The following is an 18,606-nucleotide window of genomic DNA, read 5'->3' on the forward strand; positions in this document are numbered from 1 at the left end:
AGATAATAGAAAGAGAAGGATAAAACCACAGGGTACTAAATTGAAACACTTTAAATTATAAGGTACTAAAATAAAAAAGTACGAAACCATATAGATGGTATTTGAAATTTTTTCTATTTTAAAAGAGTGTCTTAGAGTAAGAAGTTAGGAACAAGTTTTTAACAATTCACTTTACCAAGACATGATGACATTTTATGCTTGCGGCCTCAAAATTGAAAATGTTCAATGGCAAATACAAACTATATTGAGAACAATTTGATCCGATTTGGTCGTCCAAATACCATAATTCATGTTTAACCACAATAATCATCAATTTAGATTTTTCATTATCAAAAAACAACTATCAAGTACTAAGAACTAGAAACTTCTTAGGGTACGTTTGATTCGAGTTATCCTATCAGGATTGTTAGGATTTAGTTATATTTGTAGTTGAATTCTAATTGTATTAGGATTAATATTTAACTCTGTTGGAGATAAATTAAGATTTAAATATTAATTAAAGTAAAAATATAATTAGATTAGGATTTTAGTAGCTTTTGATATAAGCTATAAATATAGCATATGTGCTATTATTATGGTGGTGGTGGCACGGATTAACCACACCCATATGGCACGGCCAAGATGGTCATGATTTTGGATGCACCTAATGCATGGGTCCAAAAGGACATAAGCGGCTTTTGTAGCCGTGGGTCATTGATATACCTTGTGCACAATGCATAGAATGAAGGAGATGTCTTCTGACACTAAAGAAGACGAGAGAAGGGTAGGAGAGATTCAAAAAGAGGGATCGGAGTTGTAACTACTCTATTATAGAAGAGAAATCAAGTGTAATCTTCTCTTATTTAATGAATCTTATTTTACCTATATATTTTCTGTTTAGTTGTTTTCTCTCTTTTATAATTATATCAGCTTCTGTTGAGGAGACTTGTTTATGGTAAAAACTCAATTCGACGCTTTCATTGCGGAATCCCAACAATCGGTACCGGATCAACAACAATCGGTATCGGAGTGGGTTGCGGGTTCTCAAGATCCGGTATCGGGGCAAGTACCGAATTCCCAACAATTGGTATTACAGCTTAAAGTTACCGATATGTGGGAGGGATCGATGGAGATGGCCAAGAAATTCAAAATCAAGAAGTTCAACGGCAAAAATAATTTCGGATTGTGGCAGATTAAAGTACGGGTGATCCTCGTGTAACAAGAATTGGATGAAACGTTGAACGGAAATGCGACGAAGCCGGCGGAGGTTACGGATGCAGCATGGACGAAGATGAAGCTGAAGAAGTTGAGTACGCTTCATCTATTATTAGCAGATAAGATTCGTTACAATGTAGCCAGTGAGACGACAACAGCGAAGTTGTGGAAGAAATTAGAAGATCTGTACATGACCAAGTACCTGACCAACAGGTTATATCTGAAGTAGCGTGACTGTTTACGCTGCGGATACAAGAAGCGGCAAGCCTACATGAACATATGAACGAGTTCAATAATTTATATATGTATAATTTTTTTTAAATTCTACCTAAACTTAAATTTAATAAAAACAATTGATTATAATATTTAAACAAATATAAATAACATGAATTAATATAGTACAATTAATAATTTTATAATAAAAATAGTATATTATAATATATACCATATTATATTTATATAATTTAGTTTTAATTAAATTTAGAAGTTTAATAAAGTTTGAAATTAAATCTTGGAATAGCACTATGCCGCGAAATTTCAAACTATTCCGGAATAGTGGAAAATAGTAAAATTTGACCAGAATAAAATATTCCGACCAAAAAACACTCCGTTTAACGAAATAGCGGGAATCAATTTCATTATCCCCACTTTATCCTCCAGCCAAAAGGACCTAAATGAAGCTATAAGAGAAACGGATTGGTGACGCTTCGTCGCTACGTGATGTAACCACTGGCCCGTATTAGCTACTCACCATCTATTCAGAATGGGAAGCAGTAAATAGTTCAACACAAATTTAGAATCACAAGTACCTCTTCCAAGTCAAATTCTTAGTAACCAATCAAAATTATTTGCATATTTCAGAAGCAAACTTCAGATTATACCCTTTGGACCTGATATCTCTAGGTCTTAAAGGCCCGGTTTGGTTCGGAGGATAAGCGGGGATAATAAAAGTTATCCCCGCTATTCCGCCAAACGGGATGAAATTTGGCCGGGATATTTTATCCCGGTCAAACGTTGCTATTCCCGGTTATTCCAGAATAGCAAGTGATTTGCTATTCCACCATTTTGGTGGAATAGTACTATTTCAATGCTTAATTTCAAACTTAATTAAAATTATAAATTGAATTAAAACTAAATTATATAAATATAATATGTTATATATTATAAGATATTATTTTTATTATAAAATTATTAATTGTAATACATATTATTTATATTTAAATATTATAATAAAATTTATAATAAATTATATTTAAATATTAGAATAAATTTTTTTTATTAAATTTAAGTTTAAGTAGAATTTTTTTAAAAAATTATAAATTTATTATAATAAATTNAAATTTATAACTTATAATCTCAAAATTAAAGTTTATAATTTTAATTATAAATTTTAAATTTTAAATTTAAATTTTGATATTTTAAATTTTTTAAAATTTAAAATTTAATATTTTATATTTTTCAAATTTAAATTTGATCTTAAACTTAAAGTTTGAAATTTAAAATTTAAAATTTCGAATTTAAAATTTGAGTTTTTAAATTTCAAATTTTGAAATTTCAAAGTTTAAATTTTAAATTTAAAAATATAAATTTAAAAATTTAAAAATTCAAATCAAATATAATAAGAGAATAATATCATTATTTTTTATTTATAAAAATTCGTTATCTTTCTTATTCCATCTTGCCTAACCAAACGTTATTTTTTTTATTCTGAGAAATAATCCAATTTTCATCCAAACGCAAAATTAATCTAATCCCCGCTTATACCTCAATTTATACCTATCCTGGAATAGCAACTTTTTACTTATCTCCGAACCAAACGATACCAAAGGGTACGCTCAACTTGATTCGATCTGGTCTTCGACTGAAGCACCTGTTTGAGTATAGTGGCACAAAGAATACCCATTCTTTGTGCCACTACGCAAATCAAACGCTTCAAACTGTAGCTACTCCCGAACCAGAAAACACTCCCACCAACATTCTACAACAGCCAAAGCTCCAACAATATTTTGCCACATGATTGAGAGCTGCTACAGGGAATGGAATAACCAATTCAAAAGCCAGGATGATCAGGCACCTGACATGAAGCTGAAGCAACCATAAATTGCTCCAATATCTTCAACATCACAAACAGGACGGTAACATAATAATCTCATCACACATCTAACTGAGGGCTTCTATAGTTTTTCTTTATTCAACTTTTGGAAAGAAAAACCATGTTTTGACTCCACTGCAGATCTTCATATATACACATACATGTGCTAGATGCAACTCAATACAGTCATAGAATCAAATCTAAAAACAGCAGTCACAATCACGGAAGAAGGATATTTTTTTTCTTTTTTCTTTTTTTTGTGTAGAAGTTTTCCACTACGAACTGCTTTTAAGCCCAAAAGTGCATTTCTGTTTTAAACCATATACCTGCATGTCATCTTATAGGTTTGTGTTCAGATTAGTTTTCTAAATCAATTCTAGGAACAATGCTTCCTGTTTGCTAGTAAGGCCAAGATCACTCAGCGACAGTTCGCTTTCTCCATCCGCAAAAGCCCGCCTAGGGTACGGCCTCACCTGTAAGATTCAAACATGAGTACCCTGAATACTGGAATTGCAGTGTAGCATTGCAGAAAATTACAAAAGGCGAATCACTGAATATGATTTTATTTCTTTTCTGCCCGAAAGATTTGATGGTTCAAAGTTATTGTTACATCATTCAAAGAGATGACCCAGTCCCTTGATTTTGATTTATTAAGTAAACTATTTAGAAATTAAAAAAAGGCTAAACTATAAAAAGGGTCCTGCCCGGATTACATTTTGGGTTTTGATGAGATTTTAATTGTGTTCAGATTGATTTTGGTCTAAACTTTGACACAAACCCGAAATCAAACAGGTTTTTGGTCAAGTTTAGATCAAAACCTTTTGCAAACATAACTCAAGCCTGTTTGTGCAGATCAAAATAGAAATCAAACCCCAAGTTTGATGAGACTGATGGAAAGGTCCTTGTGGAAGACCAGAATAGCTACCCAGGCCCACCTAAATGATACAAAAGAACCATAGGGCACCAATCTGAAAAATGCCATATGCTACAAGGCCCTTTTTCAAACTGTCCCCAAGAAGAAAAGTCGTGATATGTATTGGTCTCTTTCTCATGCATCAAGTCGCATATAGCTTTAGTGTCACAAAACATAAGGGATCCCCTAAACTAAAAAGTCACATGTGTCAAAATATAAGCTAGCTGAAACCCTTACAGCAGAACTTCATAAAAAATTCTATACCTACAAACCATAGATTTCAGCAGAACATTGTATTGTACAACTTAGTACCATCCAGTTCTTTTCTTGACACCCCAGGTGCATAAGCAAATGATCTTTAAAGCAAAAGATCTCTTAAATTACAGATAATGAATCCATCAGATATACATGATGATCTTTACACTATAGAAATGTCTGAGTTTCCCTCCAAATCAAATGCTCTCTCTAACTATAAGAGGTCATTCCTCCTCGATTACATCCGTAACCCAATCAACATAGGACCAACATACTAAATCATGATAACACAAATTTTGAAAAGAGTAATGGCATCTCATAAAACTACTACACGAAAACGCATTTTGGAACAACTTCCTATTTTTGCCCTCTGAAATTCTCTCTCATCAAGTAATTCTTTCTCCTACACATTTAGCACCCTTATTCATATATAAATCTCCTCTTTATTTCCAGATCCAAATCAAAAGAATCAGATCACAACTATCTCAATCCCTTTAGATTCCATTAGATTTACTATTTTATGTCATCATCTAATCACTGTCCTCTCGTACATCCGCTACTAATCCATTTTCCTTCTTATTTGCTTTTTACTTGCATGCAACTGCACAAAGCTTCTAGCAGGTTTTTGAGAAAGGAGAGAAGAAAGAAGGAGAAGTTACCAATCGATAGGTTCCAGGCTTCACAACTCTTCCAATATCTATGAAATCAAAAAGAAACTGCAACAAAAGCTACCAGTGAGATCACATAACATGGAATGTTATTTATGAGTAATTAATGAAACCATTAGAAAGAACTACCTGAAGCTTGTCAGACTTTAGAAAACGACGTCCGCGGCGACTGCCATCAGGCATACGGACTAAAAGCGTCACAGCACTCTCATCATCTGATGAAGGTTCCTGGGGAAGCGAAGCTTCCTTTGCTGCAAGTTTCCTCTCATATTCCTGTTCTCCACGGCATGTTACAAAAATAACCAGCGTCACTCATCTGGCATGACGTATAAAGTGCACATCTAACTTGCTCTATGCATAAGATATGCAACATCTCTAGAATAGAATGAATAACACTACCGATTTTCTCGGATTCAATTCACAAGACACTGGTAAGAGTAAGGGCGCTTTCAATGACAAGTATGGGGTGACACCCTAATAGTCCCATATCTGATAACATGGTAGAGTATGAGAGCTTTATAATTGGCTAGCACATTAGTACTAAGTAAATTGTGCTTAAGCATTTTGAGCTAGTGATTTGGGCCCAACTATGAAGCACGGATACTTCAAATTTCATGCCGTATCCGTATCGGATACGTATCGGATACCGATACGCGCCCGATACGCGCCCGATACGGGAATGAAGTATCCGGCATTTTTAAAAAATAAAAAAATATCGGATACGACTCAAATACGTGAGGAATACGGGGGGATACGGGGGGGACACGGCCAGGTTCTTTTTTGGTCTAAAATGATTGAAACTTAAAATTTTTTTAAAAGCTCACGTCCAAACCTATTGGAAAGAAGGAAAAGAGTGAGAAAAATACCAATATATGTTCAATTTGTCATTTCATCTATTTTTTTGTTCTCGAATGGTAGAAGGTGCTCCCTCTCGTTCTATCTTCATACAGTATTTACTCTCTTCCATCTAATTTGTCAACCTAGTATTAAGCAACAAAGGCTATAGAAAATATGATTTTTTTTTTCCTTCTCTATTAAATTGTTAGCATATTTTTTTATTACTATTTTCATAATAGAACTAATAAATCAGACATATATATTGAATGGCTAATTATCTAGTTTGTGCGACCATATATTTATTGTTATCATTTGATCAAGTTGAATGATAGTTGGTTTGATACTTTTTGAATTATTATTTTATATGATTGATTATCTTTTTTTATGAACATATGTAGAATATATTCCTTAATATAGTCTAGATATTCTAATTGTTCTCAATATATCATTACATATAATCAACATACATTTAAATATATTTAAAATAATATTTTATTTAAGTATATCCCGCGTATCGTATCCTAGAAGTTTTAGAAATTGCCGTATCACCGTATCCGTATCGTGTCGTATCCATATCCCCGTATCCGTATCTGTGCAACATAGGGGCCCAACAAGTTACTTGTACTAGCGGGTTGGATCATTACATCTAGTATCAGAGCCAAAATTGCCAACCAAAAGTGTGGGTAGGCCTCACATTGCCTGGCAATCCTGAATTATGTGTGTGATTGGGCCTAACGAGGACTTTTAAGGCCTAAGAGGGTAGAAGATTGTGATACCCCAATAGTCCCACATCAGATAACGCGAGAGTGTGTGAAAGCCTTATATATGGCTAGCACATTAGGACCAATAACTAAGGCTTCAGCACTTTCGGCCAGTGACAAAAGGTTACTAGTACTAGTGCGCTAGATCGTTACATATTGTGTCTCCATAGAAGACACTCAAAAAACAGAGAAAAGAAAATGCTTCTTTCAAACATTTGCCTTGTAATTGATTGATACATTATTCATGAGCTTTTAACATGCTGATCAATTAGCTAAAAGGAAATCATCAAGAGTTCATGATATTTTAAAATGAAACTAGATTATCACCAAATCCTTGTATTGCCAGCAGATACATGGAAATACTTGAAATGCTAAAACTAATTCTGTCGCACCTTCATAAAATAATACTAGTAGAAGCTTCTAATCAAGGATTTAAGTGCCATGGTCCGGGGTCATGCCGAAAACTTGCTGGTACAGTGCGTACCGAATCGTGCCGATACGTGTCGGTCACAAAAATACGTGTACTGACACATCATGGGACGAAATCTTTATTTTCTTTAGCCACAAAATATTCTAATTTCTTATTATGTATCTTTATTAAATCTTTTGAACTTTATTGAAAAAATTACTTACTAATTAAAAAAAAAAGAAAGGGTTTTGAGCTGCGTCATCGACACGGGGACTATATCGTACCAATATTTTGTTGGCACGATACGGCACGGTGGATACGCCCCAGGCCGATGGACGCTTAAATCCTTGCTTCTAATATATACCTACTCCAAGAAGTGTAAATATAACATGAGTCTTCTCATCCTTATTTTAATTAATTAAAAGGTGATATTCAAGCCGTGTGAAAATGTATATCCAGAATTGCCTATCACTTTCTAAGGTCTTCTCTTTTTCTTTGAGAGTGAAGGTATATTCAGATTCATATTCTGTAGAGCATTCTGATTAAAGGGAACCTTATATCCAACTTCAAAATTTAGAGCTCAACATGAAATATTATACATATTCATCTACAACTAAACGAAGCAATAAGCTCAAATTCAAGGGGAACTTTATGAGACAAATCAATTTTCTGCCTGAATTAAAGTGATCCTACATCTCCAGTCATTAAAATTACCTCTTCCTCAAGTTGTTTCCTGCGAGCTTCCTCCTCTTCTTGTCTTTCCTTTTCAAGAGCAGCTTTTCTTGCAGCAGCTTCTTCTAATTGACGACGTTCAGCCTCTTGCTTGGCTTTCAATTCCTTTTCTTGATCCGCCAGTAGTGATGCAAGATACTCATCATCCTGAAAAAGGAAGGGGGATACACCACTATTAGTCTCTTGGGAGGAAAAAAATCATAACAGCTATATTTAGTAAAAACACATTGTAACCTGCTGCTCTCTTAACAAGCGTTGTGCTGTTAGTGAGGGTGATGGAGGGCGAGGTATCGGAGGATGCAGAGCTGAGTTTTGACGTGGGTATGAAAACTGATATGGCGTTCCTTCAGGAATTCCACCAAACATTGCAGCCTCAAGCATGACAGCTTCATCGTGTTCTTCGGAAGATATGCCACCCCACTTATTTAAAACAAAAAAAAAAAGGATCAGTAAGCAAACATATTAGAGAGATGCATTGGTTCTTGGGGCATTTTGACCCAACTGGATCTTCAGCAGAATTGTTGTTTAAGTAAAATTGTTCAAAAATCACTATCAGTTTTCTTATTAAAAGTACCCCAGATAGCTTCCTGCTGCAGCAGAAGCAAAACCTTGAAAATGGAGCTTCTGCTTTTGCCTCAGGAGCTGCTCAAGAGGTTGTCCAAACACATAAGCTGCTCAAGAAGTTCAGAGAAGAGGCAGCTCATCCATGATTCCCTCGAGGCAGAAGCATAGAGACCTGACCTGAACTACAGTGCCACTTTGGAATGGGTGCATGAACGGTTGATTAAATTTTAATTTAATACCCAGTCATCTTTTGCTTTCAGAAAGTTCCATTTAGTATTGTCAGAAAGCTCTTCTACCGAAAAAGCTATATTCAGTAAAATATTACAATACTCCATTAGATTACAGAATAATCAAAAAGGTTTGAAACAATGTTAACTTTAGATGAAGAGGTAGTAAAATCAAAGATACAATAATGTTAGATACCAAAACTAAAATGTTTAAAGTTCAGGTACCAATTTCAAATTTGCACTATTGTTTTAGGTAAGGTCTTTACAATTGTATCTTTAGAAAACAAGAGCACAATGTAATATGGTTCCATACCTCCTCTGATGGGAAACCATCTCCATTATACTGACGATTGTCTTGAATATTATGCAGCGGAAGACTTGATGGAGGGCTATGCACCATTGGTCCAGATTCTGTTGATTCTGCATTTCCAGGAGACACACGCCGTGAACGATGCCTCACTAAAGGTTGTTCTTCCATGTCTTCAGTATCATCTTGGACAGACATGATGTTTCCTTCCTCTGATCTTTGCCTCCAACAAGAAAGTACTTGTGTTAGCAATTCATACTTTATAATTTGCTCGCGATGTCTAGAAAGCTATTCGTAGACTCCCTAATGAAGAAGGGGAATTGGATGCAGTGCCAATTGTTAATATCTTCCTATAATGTTTTATCACGAATCGTGAGCTTGATATCCAAGCATAACAGATCAAAATTACCAGCTAAACAGCAATAAGGCAATTGGATACTACCATTAGCAAAGTAGGAATACAACTTTAACCAAGTATGATTGTCATATCAATTGGATCCTAGCTCTAAGTCAATTTGGGTCTTGATTATTCAATCAAGGTTTAAAGTGCCGTGGCACGGGGGCGTGCCGCTGTCTGCCTTGCACGGTACGGCACCGGCACGCTTCCGTGCTAACACATAGTACGCTTGCGTGCCGATGAATACTCATAACCTCCTACTGGCACAATTTAACACGGACTTATTTCAATTTTTTTTTATTCCAATAAGTTCTTATAATGTTATTTTGAAAGATTTAATCAAATAATTATGAATATTTGCTATGTATAACTTACTATACTCATCAATTAACATACTTATAAACTTTTTTGTACGTAAAGTATAATTATACCTGATACAAAATGAAATTTTTACAGGGAATTTTTAAAATACAAAGAAATCTTTTTTTTTTCTTTTTTCTTTTGACCATATTACAGTCTTTCTTTTATAAAATACAAAAAAATAATTTTTAAAATTATTTTAAAAATTATTTGAAAAAAATATTTTTTAATTAATTTTTTCAAAAAATTAGTAGATCTATCAAAAAAATTAAGCGATAAATTATATGACAAATAAACTAAATATATTTAAGTATCAATTGATTTAATTTAACTCTTAATTTTATTAGTATTTTTAATCTTCTAAAGTAAAAATAAAATTTTATGTTTGATGTGCCTCAAAATTTGTTTATTGAGTTTGATTTTGTTCCCCTAATTTGGCAAAAGTTTCACGGTGTGATAAATTTTGATAAAATAATTTGTGAAGAAAAAATGAATGTCTGTAGTGGAAGCGAAGGGTTTGGGCCGATAGGCCCGAGCCCGTAGCCCACCACTGACATCCGAGGGGGGTGCTTTCGCCCCCGCGGTATGAATCGAATATATAAATTAAAAATTTGCCCTATATTGATAAACAAAAAAAAATAAATTATAATTTTTTTGACTTGTCTAGCAAGTAAATCTTCGATTACAATGTCTTTGGAAGGTGTAAGGTACCCAGAATGCTTCTGGTACCTAAAAAACAAAACAAAAAGGAAAAAAAAACAAAAGGCAAAAAAAAAAAAAGCAAAAAAAAAGAGCACAGTGCCGGCACAGCATTGTGCCGTGGCACGCATCGCTGTGCTGCTATCTCGTGCGACACGGTCCCGCATTCTGCAGCACGGAGGGGGGTCTAAGACCCCCCCCCCATAGAAGGGGGCACATTACGTGCCGTCCCATGCCGTACAGCACAAGGCTGCACTTCAATCCTTATACTCAATAATTCGACTTTCTTGCTAGTCACTCTCAAGTCTCAACATCTTCTATGTAAAATGGCCAGCTACACTTTTACCATACGAACAAAAATGTAGACTGATGAAAAGATTCATCAATTAATATTCCATACTGCCTCCATCAAGTTTTAGAAGTTGAAAGGGGTCAAACAAGTTATATTTAAAGAGAAATTAATCAAAGTAAAAGTTTGATAAAAGTCCAATTCAATATACAAAGAGATGGCTAAGTTCTAGGGACAAGGAAAACGGATATATTTTGGATAAAGTATGTGGAGCACAAGATGGAGAGAAATGAGAAGATTAACTAACAACTGATGATTACTTCAAAAGTTATGCAACAGCAAAACACTTTAAACTTCGAGGTAAAAGAGAAAACAGATAAAAAAAATAAGTAAAAGAGGAAAAATCAGAACTAAAAGAAGCACTTCTAGCATTGCTTTGGGATAGGAATAGATCAGCCAACTGATCAATTAATCAGATTCTCCATATCAATGGGGTACTTAAAAATGGAAACCAAGCACATATTAATGAACACCTAAGAATAATAGTGATGTATAATGTTGCAACATATGAAGGTTTATGTATAATGTTGCAACATATGAAAGCTTATACATACAATGGAACTTTAATAGTAAAACAAGCTGATGATAAGGCTTCTTTACATAGTGCATAAGTGAACCACTTTGCTTTCATGCTAGAAAGGTTTAATGTAGATGCTACGTACTTTCGTGGAGTACAGAGAACTCCAGACAGAGCTCTGAGTAGTCATCATTAATCTGAAAACATGTATGATGAGGGGATATGGAGAAAAATGTCGATAGAAGATGCAAAGACATCAATATTTAGGATACTCTATTTTAATTATTCTGTTCCATTTCCTTGCATACCTCGATCTGAAATTGTTTCTAGCATATTAATGGCCTTTCTTCACTTACTGATAGAATTGTTATGGTTTCAATTACCCTTTATCAGTACAAGTCAAAACTACTCCATAATCTGAAATGAAATGCAAAATTAACTAGATGGTAGATTAGATTATCTTGTGGCAGAAAAATAAGTCGACAACAGGATAATAATACTAAACCAAATGTGTCTTCATTTCAACAGCTATAGCCAGCAATTTCACCTAAAAGTATTAAGAGGAGAACAACACTGAACTACACTATAATCACATGAAAACCTCTAATGCAAGTTTCTACCTTCAAAATTGCAATGGGAAATAATCAGGGATATCTACCTTCCATTTTCAGCAATGCTTCTTCCTTCATCTTCCATTTCCTTGTCAGAACCAGAAGACTGAAAACCAAACTGCATTTCCTGTTGACGCAATGCTCTTTCTTGCTCCGCAAACTACAGATCATATTACAACCATAAAAAACAAATAAAGAGAGAATAACTTCATATGGAAAATCAAGTACAAAGTGAACCTCTAAGGACAAAGAAACTGCTCGTGCAAGGTCAGCATCATCCATGGCAGGGGTCTTACGCTCAAGCAGGGGACCGGTTATATCCTACCAATAATCAGGTCAAAAAAGATGGCTATTAGAAGACAAGGGAGGGTTTAATATATATATAGAGAGAGAGAGTTGAGCTGGAATGCTGTTAGTAGCAAACGAGCTCCGTTGCCACCCATATGTTTTCGATGATGGAGCCTACAAATCGATGATCAACACTATTGACCATGATCTATACCACTTGAAGTATCTATGAACCAAATTTCAAATCTTTTCGACGTTATTGGCCTAATGATCAAAGGGTTTCAAAATTTGTAATTTTAATGGTCAATGTGAGAGACGCTTTCTCATTTAACAGCATAAAAATATCCAAATCAATTGATTTTTGGTTAGAAAATTCTTTAAAATATTAAAAACAAGATGTATACTCTTGATCTTGATTACAAGACTTCAATCATCACTTTTTAAAGGATATTCATTTTCAACTATTCATTTTTGTCCACTCGATGGACAAGAGAATAATATCGAAAAAACATGAAATTTAGTTTCTAGATGCTTCAAGTGGTATAGATCATATTCAACGGTGCCGATCGTCGATCTGGAGGTTCCATCATCGAAAACAAATGGGTAGCAACAGAGCCCGTTTACTACTGATAGCATTCGAGCTCAACACTCTATATATATATGTATATGTACATATGTATATGTACATATGTATATATATATATATATATATGTATATACATATATATATATATACATATATATATATATACATATATACTTGATAATTCATCTATGTAGATATGTAGCCTCTGCAAAATCTGAATTTCATATAAGCCAATCAAAATTGCAGTTTTTTACGAGAATGCTCATATCTAAAGTTAAGAGAGTTATCCAATTTATAGGGGAAGTTAGTTTTGTGTTAGAAGAGATTTTAATAGAAGGACAAGTATTGTAAGTACACAGGCATATAAGTGAGAAACTGAGATTTTGCAGAACATATTTATGTTTAAATAAATAAATATAAACAACTACTTTCGCAGGAGTATATATTTTAATATCTCCAAAAGAATGATAAAGAGGGCAAAAATGACCCGTGAACAAATAGCTTACATCCGGAACATCAATCTGCTGATTTGACTGGCCCTCAGCATCTCTTTTGGAAGCCTCAATCGCAGCTCGAATCATTTCCTCTTCTATATCATTACTGTAGTCAGCCACATCAACCACTGGAGAAGCACTTGATCCAGCATGTTTTCCAAAACTAGAAACATTAGCGTCATGAGCAGCACGAGCTAGTGGTTCATCATCATCTTCTTCATCATCATCAATGATGACAGTCCCACGAATTTCTGGACCATGTGAAGGTTCATTTCCAGTGACATCCTCAATAGTTGGTCCATGACCAGAAGTCTCTGCTTGGGTTTTGTTATCTTTGAACTCAATGGGTATCTCTCTAACCTCCCTTGGATGCGAAACCCGTGGGCTCGGATTAGAAATACTAGAAGGAAAACCGCCATCAAAGAAACTACGACGAAAATTTGAATCTAGGAGCGAAAATGGGTCCAAATTTTGAGCAGCAGGCAATAAAGGAGGTCTTCCAAGTACATCATCTACTGGATCTTCTATTTCCATGAAATCATCGTGGCGGGCAGGAAGCAATGTTTGCTGTGAGCTGATCATCGAAATCGTAATACTTTCCGGTTACAATTTTCAAAAAAAATGATAGTAATAAGGGTAAAAGGATTGCATTTCTCTGGTAAAGCTCAAAATATAACTTCATGGAGGAAAAGCAATGAAGCAATAGAACCCTTACGTAGTCCTATCTCCTTCATTGAAGTGTGCATTGACAGCTTCATTCAGGTCACCACCATGTTCCTGAGTAAAAATTATGTATAAGTCATTTTAGAAAGTGAAAAAGAATAGCATCCCCATCTTTAAAACCCAGCAAACCATCAATAACCACAAGCTTAAGAACTAAGAATAAAATATGAGAAAAAACAATTGCAACAGAAGGAAAAACGTATGAACTAGTAGCAAAAGAATTGAAAGCAGATTATAAACAAAGGTGCATATTTGCAAGACTGTCTACCATATCTGATATTATTTTACACTAATCAAATTCACTTAAAACAGCAAGAAACAGCCTTGCATTGCACACTTCAGCAAGGTCGACAGGCAGAGTGCAAAAATGTTTGAAATTGTAAGATAACATTTAATGTTAGCTGAATGTGTAGCATGTACCATCCAGGCCGTGTTATCTGCTATAATACAACCTATTATAGAAGTAAGTAGTATAACTAACAAGATAATTGGGCTGATGTAATGACAACTTTGCCTTCATTCTGCACAAATACCTTCATGATTGGTTCAAATATTATTTCACAGTAGAAGGCAAGGCATAATGGTAGCTTTTACCATTAGGATTGCTAATTGTCAGCCTTTCTTGGGTGACATTACTACCGCCACTTTTGAGAATTGTGGTGTGAAAAACTACATTCTCAACAGGCATCAAGCAATCCAATTTTCCAAGTAATAGTCCATCAAGCAGCTAAAACAACCCATTTTCTCCTATCATAGTATAAGCACTCTTATGTAAGAGGGATTGATTTACGACTAGCTATGCACGATGGGAAGGAGAAGATAAGATGTTGTCCTTTTGGTAAATTGCACCAGTTAGACTCCAAAAGACAAATGTTTCCTCAAACTTCCAAGTTCAACGTCAGGTACCCTAAATTAATGAGAGATTTTCATTTTTGTCCCTACACATATTTACCATTAAGGTCAAAGTATTGCCTACATCTAATGCATCTATACATTTAAGTACCACACATTTATTGACTCTTTATGCCATCTCATATTCCACCCTGCCACCTATAGAGTAGTTACAATCCCTTTTTCTACCTAGAAATTTGACCATTGAAGTGAAAGTCTTAGATGTATAAACAATAGACGAATTCATGGTGTACGGAAATATAGATGAACTATGTGCAAACAACAACTTTTACTCCAAGGTCAGACAAAAATAAAACATTGTTGAAAGTTCACATTGTTGAAAATTCAGACTCTCAAATGAAGCATGCTGAAAGTTTAGTTTCTCGAATATCAAATTTAAAAGTCTGAGGACTACAATGAAACTTGAGCTGAAGTTCAGGGACTACTAGCACAATTTACCCTTTTAAAATTATATAAGTATAACTACAAAGAACTGATGCAAAATTGCAAATACAACTATCACAAAAAAGAAACTAGTTTTGAAAAAAAATAAGGGTGTGCTTAGCATTGCTTATATCTTTTATTTCTATGCGTTTGAAGGTGAGTAGGGATGTATTATATTGTTCGGTTTGTCTGCAAATCTTCTTTCTCCAGAAAAATAAATAAACAAGTATTACAAAAAATAGAAGTAACCGCTACTCTTTCCTCCTTTTTTTTCTTTTTTCCTTCGTCAACAGAAAATCATGAAGATAGTGAAAATAGAATTTAGCGAGCAATCAACAATAGCAAAATCAAGTAAGGCATTCCTAGGCGCCTTCAACTGCATAAAACAGGGAAAAACAAAAAACAAAACAATAAAACAACAAAACAACAAAGAGAAACAATGAGAGATGTGAACCGTGAACTAACTTTTCTTCTTTGTTTCCAACTATTCATCTGCTCCAGTCACTGGACTAGAACAGATGCACATGCGGCTCACCCAAAACTCACAAGAGAGTGATCAAAAGAAGATAAACCAGTTGAAAGTTTCACTAATGATCTTAAGAATAAATCCACAAAATAAATAATTCTCTTACAATGTTATAGAGCAACCAATCATCTATCTACTGTATCAAGAAATGCTAGCAGTAATCCAATAACTAAATTCAGCATGGATAAGAGAACTCAAAGGGACCAATTTTTCATCAACAATTTCCCTCCTAAAAAATATCAATTTGCTACTTCATTAATACAGGATTTATGTCCAAGAGACCCTAAAGTCAACAACAACCCATTTTTGGCATCAGAAACCTCATCTCCACACAACCCTACGAGCGAATCAGCCAAAAGCAACAAATTTCGATCCACAACTACCTCCGCCACGCCGAATCAACAAGCACTAAACACACATACACCCACCGATTCTCGAAGAGGGAAACAGAAACCCTAAGTCCCGAAATCAGGGATCATTAATCGGATTTCGCGCTTTACCTCGAGCTTACGCAGCGCGACGGGCTCGGAGGCCCCGGTGATGCTCATGAACGTCTCGATCGCGTCCTGCGGCGGCCTCGCCATTGTCCCGAGCTCGATCCGATGCTCCGCGAAGGGGCGCGCTAGGGTTTCGTCTCTGTGGGGAAGATAACGAGCGCCGAGACGTGCGAAGGAGAACAAACGAGCAACGAAGAGACAGAAGAGAGAGAAAGAGAATGAGAGAGAGAGAGAGGAATCTAAAGAGGAGTGTAGTAGAGTCCTCTTTTTTTTTCCTTTTTTTTTTTTTTTGGCCCTTTTTTGCACCTCTCCACAAGCTTCCACAGGGGAGAAAGGGTAGTAAACATCCGTTTTTTAACTTGAGATCCAAGTCTACTATATGTACATTGCAGATACACACTAAGAGAAATATTTAATTAGAGGGCCTTTTTTTATATTTATTAGGCTCATCAAAAAAAAATATATATATATATATATAAAAATAATTCTAGTAAATTTATATTTATATATATAGTCATTTTCTTGCCACGAGAACATTACATTCGTATTTTTAAGTTAAACACGATAATTTAATTATTGTGTTTTAATCACCGTATTCATATCCATATTCGAATTTCTCTTTTTTAAATTATGAGCAATAAAAAATATAAAAAAATACAGTGATCCAATCATTATATTTAAACATAGTAATTGAATCACTATGTTGAACTTAAAAACGCCACCTAGGCATTTGCGTAGCAAGGAAAAGTTTATTTATGCAAATATAAATTTGTTAGGATTATTTGTAAAAGAAAAGTTTTGAAGAGGCTAAATACAAAAAAAAAAAACCCTTATAAAAATTAATGAAATTTATATATTAATCAAAATATAATCACTGTATTCAATATACATAAATTCTAATACGGAATAATAACATTTTCTATACAAAACTTATTTTGAAATGACAAGTTTACCCTTATGTGTATCTCCCATGATTTATAATATATTTAAAATATTTGTATAATTAACAAATAATGAACATGATTAAGAAAGAATCAGGAATACTATACATAATTATAGAATTCTATGTAAGTAATAGGACAATAATTTAATTTACATAACTAAAACATACAGTAGTAAATACTATAAAAACACATCAGGATCGGTTAAATTTGTTAAAGATCTACACAGGGAGGCGCGGATCGGCTACCAATTGATGAGGATGGGAGGCAGATTTAGTTCATTCCAACATAGTTAATGCTAGTTTTGAGCTCCAGAGCAAGGTTAGGTTGAATATGGAGTTAATATGAAAGAGAAAAAAATTGGCGGCATTGAAAAGTGAAGAGAACTGAGAAGAAGAGAAGGAATTAGGTGAAAGGACAGAGTTAAGAGGAATTTGAGGTAGAAGAATATTTCAAGGGAACAAGACGAAGATGGAGAAGAATGGGTAGGTGAGTTGGTGGAGAGGAGAGTAAAGTAGCTCGGATTTCGAGAAAACCTAATTTTTATCTCTACCCCTGCAATTCCCCGAATTTAATCCCTATTCGAGAGGTGAGGGGAAATTAAATTAACGGGTTATTCCATGAAAACTTGGAATAACTCATTTTGACCGGGTTAAAATATTCCGATCAAATTATACTTTTTGTTTGGCAGAATAATTAGGATAAATAAATTTAATCCCTTGTTCTCCTATTACCAAATATAGTGTCCATATTTTGGGAGCTTGAGAAAGAGAGTTAAGTGGGTGTTTTAAGATTATAATTCTAGAGTTATTTTCTAGAATTTCTTCGTGACTTCAAGAGATCAAAACAATTACTTAAGAAAGATTTAGTAACGATTGAGAATATCACCACACTTGCTTGATCTTTTTTTTTTGTCCATTTTTTATTAGTTTATTAGTAGGCAGAATATTAAATATTGATCTATTGTAATTTTAATTGCATACTAGAAAAAACTAGAGTTTTAACTATTTTGTATGAAAATATAAATATCAAACAAGTGCATGTAATAATGATATGAACCTAAAAAAATAGGTCAAGCAAGTGTGGTGTCTAAACTTAGATCAAAACCTAAGATAAGATATAAAGACACATGAACTCTAGATTAAATTAGAACTAGAGCACAATTGTGTAAATTGGATAATGAATGTTAACCCTAGAGTCATGGATTTAAGGTGTAATGTAAAATAAGTGACTTTCCGGAAAGGTCGAAAAGGAGGTGTGTACCTAATCGACTTCTTATGATGTATTTGTGAGAGTTTGGGAGATACTGACTCCATTTGCCTAT

The 18,606-nt window shown here is 34.3% G+C and overlaps 1 protein-coding gene across 1 annotated transcript; it reads right to left on the reverse strand.

Annotated features, from left to right (window-relative positions):
• Positions 3,331 to 16,620, reverse strand: LOC109728694 (plant UBX domain-containing protein 8). The gene is made up of 11 exons (XM_020259171.1): positions 16,345 to 16,620; positions 13,976 to 14,037; positions 13,273 to 13,834; positions 12,130 to 12,213; positions 11,940 to 12,052; positions 8,966 to 9,182; positions 8,096 to 8,281; positions 7,844 to 8,008; positions 5,252 to 5,395; positions 5,114 to 5,170; positions 3,331 to 3,759 (listed from the first exon to the last, which is right to left on the reverse strand). The coding sequence occupies exons 1-11, from the start codon at positions 16,426 to 16,428 to the stop codon at positions 3,652 to 3,654; spliced, it is 1,782 nt and encodes a 593-aa protein (XP_020114760.1). The 5' UTR covers positions 16,429 to 16,620; the 3' UTR covers positions 3,331 to 3,651.

Source organism: Ananas comosus, linkage group 24 (genome assembly GCF_001540865.1).
Source record: "Ananas comosus cultivar F153 linkage group 24, ASM154086v1, whole genome shotgun sequence".
NCBI lineage: Eukaryota > Viridiplantae > Streptophyta > Magnoliopsida > Poales > Bromeliaceae > Ananas > Ananas comosus.